Raw genomic sequence first — 8537 nt, 5'->3', positions numbered from 1 at the left:
GACATGCCGAATTTAATGCAGAGGATGCATCAATATATTCAAACGCGTGAAAAGTAAACTACTTAATGAATTAATTATAAATAAAAAGTTTGAATTTAATTATACTAAACGAAGCCAATGCCCGCCTCTCATTTGAAAATCATTTTTTATAAAGTAAATATTTTAACTATAAAAAGATTATATAAAAGTAAATTCATATGACTTGTAGTCTTAATGTAATACGTTATAATCATAAACAAAACTATTTTTTTTTTCAAATTTTTGCATTTTCTTTAATTGAAATAACATTTTATTGATGTTTGTCAAATATAATTGGAACAAAAAAAGAAAAAGATATTAAGTTTTATTAGGACAATGCTAGGGTGGACATTGGTGCTCTTATATTGTACCGATAAGTGTAAATATATTTTTTTATTTTTCTTTTTATCATTTTTTTTAAATATTTTTAAATATTTTAAAAAAATCAATTTATTAATAGTCATTTTTTTTAACCATTAAATAAAAAAATAAAAATTACAATCAGTCCATTTTATCAATTATTTTTATCTATCTAATTAGCATTTTCCTTTTTTTTAATGGTTGTGAAAAATAATTGTAAAATGATATGCTAAAGCCGCTTGATCTTGTTTTCCCGCCAAAAGAATATTGTTCAGAAACATAATACTTGTTACAATAACATTAAATTATCCCTAATTTCCCATTCGCAGTGACAGCATCACAGGACGCTCTCCCAAGATTTGCCGGGAAAGTGAACCGCAACCTGTGGGGAAGGAAAACCAGATTGTTGCTCTGACTGTCTTGTCCAGCTTCAAATCTCATTCTCTCTCATGCACCCGACGTTCTTGAATAATAAAACATTGTTCTCTCAAAAGAAAACTCTCAAATCTCAGGTGACTGTCTTCACGCTTCACCGTCGCAAGTTTTCCTCGTCGAAACGCGCAAAATCTCCCAACGGGTCCTCTCTCTCTCTCTCTGGGGAAAAGGATATCTGTATGGAAGATCCCACGGTTCAAAGATTTCCCGCTCAATCAGCTCTCGGAACCCCAATCTCATCTTCTTTGTTTTCGGGCCTGAATCTCACCCCCACTATGTCCGACGAGGACTCGGTCCGTTCGCGCTACATCGAACGCCTAATCAACGCCAACTACCACCCATCGCCGTCGAGGACGATCTACTCGGATAGGTTCATCCCCACCCGAACGGGCTCCAATTTTGGGCTCTTCCACCTCCCAGCCCCGCGGCAGCCCAGCTCTTCCGAGGGCCGAAAGGACAGCTCCACCAGCGTCTATTCCACGCTCCTACGCACGGTACTCTTCGGTCCCGAATCTGGCGTGGTCTCGCCGGTTACACCCGAGAAGAGGAGCGACTGGACGAACTCGCCCAGCCGTAATATCTTCCGGTATAAGACGGATACCAGCCAGCCTTTGCAATCACTTTTTCCATTTGGGTCTGACGATGCAATGCCTGGGGTTAATCATAGCCCGGTAAAGACTCCCCGGAAGATCCCACAGTCCCCTTATAAGGTAAGTTCCCGGGTTTATGCGTTTGGGTTGAACTGTATTTGGATTTTTCGAATTGAGTTTGCGGTGTTTTAACTTTTTTAACATGACGGTATTTGTAGGTTTTGGATGCGCCAGCTTTGCAAGATGACTTTTATCTGAATCTGGTGGATTGGTCCGCGCATAATGTGTTAGCAGTGGGGTTGGGAAACTGTGTTTACTTGTGGAATGCTTGTAGTAGCAAGGTGCATGCCATTTTTTGCGTTGTTCTAAGCAATAAATTGTACTGAAACGTCACAAGTTTGAGAATTTATATGGCTTTATTTGATACTACTCGGCATGCTACCCGCCCGCAGGTAACCAAATTATGTGACTTGGGCATTGACGAAAGTGTCTGTTCGGTCGGATGGGCTCAGAGCGGTACACATCTTGCTGTTGGAACTAGACATGGAAAAGTCCAGGTCAGAGGCATGTATTTTTTTTTTTTTTTGGCACCGGATATCCGATAAGAGACTAGTCCCGGGGTGCACGTGCCCGAATTGTCCGTAAGTACGAATAATTCAAGAGAAAAACTGCAGTCCGACGACCCTTAGGAATAAAATTCTTTTTTTTTTAACTGATCATACCCACAAAATTATGAATTTATTGTTTTCGATCTCAATCGGGAAGACAGCCTAAAGGAGGGTTTGAATATGGAACCATGGTGAAGAATATCTTGATCATCAATTCTTAGGATTAGAAGCATTTTAGCGAACCTGAAAACCGCAAACAATTGTTGATGCAGTTGTTGATTATTTAGGATTCACTTGGGTCATCAATAAAAATCTTGCGATCTCCTTTAAATTGACTCACTGGTAATGGTGGCCATTCTCAACAATGATCTCCTCACAGGGCTTCCTAGGTCAGCTGTTCTGTGAGGACGGTTTCATAAAGTGCACTTTGTTCATACCACTGCTGGTCAATTTAAACTCTTCGTACTTATGTTATGCTTTTTTTTTGTGTCATAATATTTGTTACATATTTAGCTTATGTGTTCGACAACCTTCAATGTAGATTTGGGATGCATCTCGCTTGAAGAGGGTAAGAGCAATGGGGGGTCATCGATTACGTGTTGGGGCCTTAGCCTGGAGTTCATCTTTTTTGTCTTCTGGTGGCCGGGACAAGACTATTTTTCAACGAGATATACGCACCCAGGAAGATTTTGTCAGTAAACTCTCTGGACACAAGTCAGAGGTCAGATTCTTAAACACCTTGTTCAGGTTAATGTAATTTCCTGGTGAATCACTTACTCCCCTCCCTGGTGGGGCAGGACTTCTCTCAGAGTCTTCATAAGTCCATCCTGCTTTCAGACACATATTCTTTAGTTCTGTGAATGCTAAATTGCTAAATGTATATGCTGCTGTTTCTCCATTTTGTTTATTGTCTTTGGTTCATTGATTTTTCTATTATACTCGGTATCTTTTTCCCAGCCTGAATGTAGATATTTCATGCTTTAGGTTTGTGGACTAAAGTGGTCGTATGATGATCGTGAATTAGCATCTGGTGGCAATGATAACGGAGTATGTAATTTTTTCTTAATGTCTGATTAATTGCATTCACAGTTATTTGGTCATTCTTCTTTGAATTCTCGACTGATAGTTTATCTCACATATGTGTAGCTTTTTGTTTGGAATCAAAACTCAACTCAACCTATACTGAAATACCGTGAGCATACAGCAGCTGTTAAAGCTATTGCATGGTCTCCCCATGTTCATGGACTTCTTGCATCAGGCGGTGGAACTGCAGACCGATGTATTCGTTTCTGGAATACTACCACAAACTCACACTTGAGCTGCTTGGACACTGGAAGCCAGGTAATCTGCTTGTCATTTTTTTGTTTTTACCATAATTTGTGTTTTTTAATGGTTCTGGTATACTCATGAAAGAGGTTAAACTTAATTCTATTACTTATCTTCTTATCTTTTCACTTTATTGTCTCAAGGATAAAGTATTAGTAAGATGAGATTTCTTTTTCTCTTTCCTCCTCTCTTTTGTGTTTTCTTTTTTTTTTTTTTTGGGGGGGGCAGGGGTTGTAATTTTCCTCATTCTTAAGCTGTTTGTGAAGTCAAAAGATATAGAAATATCAATTCTTTTAAAGAACGCTTAAATTAAGTGGTACCATTAAACCATTCTAGTACTTTCATGGATGCATTAACATGATATTGACAGATAATTTCAGAAAGCTGCCTTGCAAGCTAATATGCCTGAAGAGGGTACCTCATTAGCTACCTCCTCTCTCGGCATTTGCCTGTATGTAATGTATGTATACGTTTCTGTTAGTAGGTGATAAGCACGGCAGTTTGTGCATCGTAATTTCATCCATTAGAACCAGTTTCTGCTTGATAATTGCTACATATTGAAAACTTCCTTTGCTGCTTTGGTAGTTAATTTATGCATGGGAACCACTATTATGAGGAGAGCATCTCTGGTAGTGTATCGTTCTACAATTGGACTAGTCATCCAATATGAGTTCTTGAACTAAGTGTGTGCTAAAAAAACTACTAGCTTAGTACTAGATCCTTAATAGACGATCCACTGATTTTATCTTTTTACTGTAGTTGATGTTGCTTTCACTCATAATTCCTTGTCAAGTGATGAGACCCAAAAAAAGCAGGGTCGTGTGATTACATGCATTAATGATGCATCTATGCTAGTCAAATATTTCACTCTTGTCGGTCCTAAATAGTTCTTGGACTTGTTGGCAGGGCACTATCAATTATTAAATATGATAATCATTTAGGTTTATTAGGGAATTTAGTAGATCCCCTCTCCTCCCCTCTCTCTGTCAATACTGAGATGTACTGATCTCTATTGTACATATGGCAGGTGTGCAATCTTGTGTGGTCCAAGAATGTCAATGAACTTGTCAGCACCCATGGATACTCCCAAAATCAGATAATAGTTTGGAGATATCCTGCCATGTCAAAGGTACAAAGTTTATCTGCTGTGATGCAAGTATATCTTATGAATTAGTTTTTCTTTTTTTTCCTTTCTTTTTTTGGTTTACATTTTTTTCTCCTAATGCAGTTGGCAACTCTTACGGGCCATACATATCGAGTTCTCTATCTTGCCATCTCGCCTGACGGACAGGTAGTTTGTCCTTTATTCTTTTTAATAATTATTGGGATTTTCTGTTGATATTTTATAATGGTAATTTTCTAATAATATTTTATTCAACTTTCAATTTTCATCTTAACTAATCTCATTTCAACCCACTATCCAAATGGGACCTAAAAGTTATTTACCATTTGTTTATGCCTGTCATTTTTATAAATTACGATAACGTTTGTTGTTTCAGACCGTTGTCACTGGAGCTGGAGATGAAACACTCAGGTTCTGGAATGTGTTCCCTTCTGCTAAATCACAGGTAAATGATTCATAATATGAATCCAAAATTTGGTAGTTTTGATTCTGTCATTTAGGTCCGAAGTTCTCTCTTCCTCCACATGATTCAACTGCAGTTGATATGCATATTAGTCACCTTAAGAACTAATTCTCAACTCCAGTTAGATATCCCCTCCCTGTACAGTTTTTCTATGGATTTAGTTCATACTCTTTGGAGTGACTCGCCAGTTATTTTGTTTAGATAAAAGCATGGGCGAGTATGTTGGTTTAGATGTTTTGCTTTTCCAGTGGAAAATAGCTGGTGCACCTTCATGTGGTTCCAATGTGAGCTAACCAAATACATGCACAGGAGGATAAACGAAGATATAAGCATAAGCAACTCATATAAATGTAACTGTTAATGCAGAACACAGACAGCGAGATTGGAGCATCATTTCTTGGAAGAACAACAATTCGGTGATGATCGTAGGCCTTCGGCTTAATGACATCTTGGTCATGGGAAATAGTATACATATGATAGCTTATACCACGGGTTAAAAATTTATCATTCTAGGAGTGACTCAAAATTGGTCTGCTTGACCCTGCTCAATGTTTCAAGAGATAGTCATCACTCAAGTTGATCTGACCCCCAACACACATTGGGCAGAGAATTTGCGGGGACCTGACAATTGCTAAGATGCAAGGGGTAGTGGTGGAACAGCCCTGGTTTCTTGCAAGCTGATGATTTTGGACTTCTTATTCCCACTTCAGCAGGTTTTTGTCTGTAGAGGAGGAGGTGTTAACCAATTATTTTAACAGCTCCCTTGTATATTTGAGAAGGAAGAATACCAGCATGCTTTGACCATATTGGTGTGGCGTATATATACACCGAATCTCAAACATAACATTTTGTACAGAATCATAGAAAGGTAAAAATGGTTTCTACATTGTACTTTTGATTTCAGCAGTCCATTTTTCTTTGAATTTGTAATTGGGACATCATCCAACCCTCTGTACTATTTTATTTATTTTGATATAATCCGAGCATTTGCAAGAGGGGGAAAAAACAAAAACATAAGAGAGATCTTACTTGAAAATGGGGTACCATTACAATTACATGCAGATTTTGCACATACAGACATACTGATATATACAAGAACTGGGTAATCTAGATGACGACGAAATGCGCCAGAGTCACATCCCCAGAAAAAGGTAAACCCACACAGCAAGAAATACCAATCTTCCACGGAATTTTAAAGGAGAAGGCGTGTACTTACATTGGAGCACATATTTTCTATAAAATAAATCGAATGAAAATAGAAGTAAAGGAATGACAAAGGGACGTCGTATCGTATTCAGCTCTGTTGGGTCCCAAAACTATTTTCACTTTCACAGGGAATTGCTTCTGACCACGCGATCAAGCTCATTGGTGGAAAGCAACACTCGCAATTTTCTTGGCATGGCTCGGGTATTTTCCTGATAAGCTCTGGATTTGCCTCCATCATTTCGTCATTGTGCACGCCACTGGTGGGCGCTGCGGCCTCCCTGATGGGGCCCCAGCATTCCACTTTGTTGAATTCTGGAATGTTTGAGTGAAAGTAAACCCAAACCAAAGCCTCCTGCAATTCCGGATAGTTGTTGAACAAACTCCCATCTCCATGGAAAAAGGCCTTCAAAACCTGTTCATACAAATCTTGCTTTCATAAGAGACTGATTCAAACAAAAATTGGAAATAAAAATTAGAGGGAATTAATAAGAGACTTTTTACCACTGGTAGTTCTTTGCAGAAGATGAAGTATCTGAACCTAGCAAACAAATCCAAGAGAAAATGGCCTCCGCTTATATGACAGTGAACATGAAGAGACATCTTTCCCTTCACTTTCTTCCACTCTGCAACTACTTCATCTCTTTGTAATCTGCTGTACCACCCTTGAAACTGCAATTTTAAATCCCAATTTCCCATATTTTAGATTCTGAAATATCCAAATAAAGGGTTCAAATTACTATTTCTTTAATAACTATTCATTTTGGAATCATTTCCATATTAATACTAAAATATAAACCTAGTAGTACAAAGAACACAATATACAATAACAGATTAAAAACTACTCTCTAATCCTCTGCTTTCCTCTGTTTTTTTACCCTTTTAAAATATGTAATTCCCTTTTTTCAAACTTCAATTTATTTAGCAACAGATACACATCAAGCCCCTCTTATCCTTGCTAAATGAGTGATTAAATGTGTAATTCAAACCATAAAAGATCCCTTGCTTTCACTGTTTCCCTTTCCAATTTGGAGTATTATGCAATTAGCCAAAGGATGACAAGATATATTACATTTTTAGCATATGGGGGGTGTCAGAGATCAGAGTTCAGGATTACTTGAGAGTTGTTTATTGTCTGTGAGATGGCCAAAGTGAGCTTCGAAGTTATATCACTATGCGTAAGCGTGTAGGTCCTTGGAAGTTTCCCCGGGTGCTTCTTTTCATCCACTCCCAAAAACAGTACCTTCAGCTTCGAAGCTTCAAATATTGCCGGCCCAAACAATCTTGCTACCTGAGCCAATCAAACCCAAATCTTCAGAAAATAACAATAAAAATACTAAATTGCCCAAAATAGTATAATTAAATTTACTTAAAAAAAGCACGAAAGGATAGTTACAGGAACGATAGCAAAGTTCTTCTTCTTGGCTCTTTTTCCACAAGGAAATAGGGAGCTTTGTTGCTCTAAGAGTGAAGAGTGTTTGAGCCTTGATGGGAGCACAGGAGCTGCAGTCAAAGTTCCCATCTTTCTTTCTCTATTGAGCTGCAGTCAAAGCTTAGACCTCCTCCCTGAAGCTCCAACCTTCTCGGGCACCCAAATATTGAAACTTTCGTGCAATATCGTTTTACAAACACGATTCTTTTAGAAGGTAGGAACTCCCAAATCCCAGGAGCTCAAAACGTTTTTATTTCGCTTTTGCTTTTGCTTTTGCTTTTACTTTGGGATTCTTTAGCTTGGAGTTTTTGCTTTGCTTGTTAGCTCAGCATCTTTGAACATTGGGGAAGATTTTGTGGGGATTATAGGAGAAGGGAGAAGACGTGTCAGGCGTGTCAGTTTGTTTTTGGAGCTTGGTTGTCACCTTCGCCTTCAGTTGAGGTTGGATCTGAAAAAACGTACATCACGTGATAACCGCAGATGTCCCGGTTAGACTCTAGCTCACTCCAACATTTGACATGTTTCCAATATTCTTAAATGAATTGTCGTGTAATTAAATAAGGAATAATTTATCTCCATTATTTTTTAGACCTTCTGGCTTCTACGGAAACGCCAGATACTTGCATGTTTGGACATAGTTTTTATCATTTTTAAAATTATAGAAGAAATTATAATTTTATTAACAAACGTTATTTAAATATAAAATATTTTTTAATTTTTAATTTTTAATTTTTTTATCAAATCATTACCTAATCATTATTCAAACAAAAAAATCAATACAACTTTTACCAACTTTAAAATAAAAATTATATTCAAATAATTTTTAATTTTATAATATTTTTATTCAAATTTTTCTCTCAATTTTTTTAAAACTCAACAAAATACTGTCATTCAAATTATTTAACAACTATGCATTAATCTTAGAGCTTTGCTACTCATCAATTCTACACATTACACTTATTTTTATTTATTTTTATAT

The 8537-nt window shown here is 37.3% G+C and overlaps 2 protein-coding genes across 2 annotated transcripts; one reads left to right on the top strand and one right to left on the bottom strand.

Annotated features, from left to right (window-relative positions):
• The first annotated feature begins 687 nt into the window (after positions 1–687).
• Positions 688–5829, top strand: LOC121235089 (protein FIZZY-RELATED 2-like). Its single transcript, XM_041131321.1, has 10 exons — positions 688–1523; positions 1622–1744; positions 1856–1960; positions 2553–2732; positions 2996–3058; positions 3158–3352; positions 4365–4466; positions 4566–4628; positions 4837–4905; positions 5290–5829. The coding sequence occupies exons 1-10, from the start codon at positions 828–830 to the stop codon at positions 5341–5343; spliced, it is 1650 nt and encodes a 549-aa protein (XP_040987255.1). The 5' UTR covers positions 688–827; the 3' UTR covers positions 5344–5829.
• A 96-nt stretch (positions 5830–5925) lies between these two features.
• LOC121235090 (protein STAY-GREEN, chloroplastic-like) lies at positions 5926–7940 on the bottom strand. The gene is made up of 4 exons (XM_041131322.1): positions 7523–7940; positions 7244–7417; positions 6631–6798; positions 5926–6541 (listed from the first exon to the last, which is right to left on the bottom strand). Exons 1-4 carry the CDS (start codon positions 7646–7648, stop codon positions 6218–6220), a joined length of 792 nt encoding a protein of 263 aa, XP_040987256.1. The 5' UTR covers positions 7649–7940; the 3' UTR covers positions 5926–6217.
• Positions 7941–8537: the final 597 nt, after the last annotated feature.

Source organism: Juglans microcarpa x Juglans regia, chromosome 6D (genome assembly GCF_004785595.1).
Source record: "Juglans microcarpa x Juglans regia isolate MS1-56 chromosome 6D, Jm3101_v1.0, whole genome shotgun sequence".
Taxonomy (NCBI): Eukaryota; Viridiplantae; Streptophyta; class Magnoliopsida; order Fagales; family Juglandaceae; genus Juglans; species Juglans microcarpa x Juglans regia.
This window is presented reverse-complemented; position numbering and strand designations above follow the sequence as displayed.

Bases quoted from the DNA above. Each gene is read 5' to 3' on its own strand.
- LOC121235090 (XM_041131322.1), bottom strand. From the start codon at position 7,648: ATGGGAACTTTGACTGCAGCTCCTGTGCTCCCATCAAGGCTCAAACAC. The intron at 6,799-7,243 runs GTAATCCTGAAC...TTAAAATTGCAG, and splicing joins AGACAATAAACAACTCTCAA to TTTCAAGGGTGGTACAGCAG. The intron at 6,542-6,630 runs GTAAAAAGTCTC...TTGTATGAACAG, and splicing joins TCTGCAAAGAACTACCAGTG to GTTTTGAAGGCCTTTTTCCA.
- LOC121235089 (XM_041131321.1), top strand. From the start codon at position 828: ATGCACCCGACGTTCTTGAATAATAAAACATTGTTCTCTCAAAAGAAA. The intron at 2,733-2,995 runs GTCAGATTCTTA...TTCATGCTTTAG, and splicing joins TCTCTGGACACAAGTCAGAG to GTTTGTGGACTAAAGTGGTC. The intron at 4,906-5,289 runs GTAAATGATTCA...CTGTTAATGCAG, and splicing joins TCCCTTCTGCTAAATCACAG to AACACAGACAGCGAGATTGG.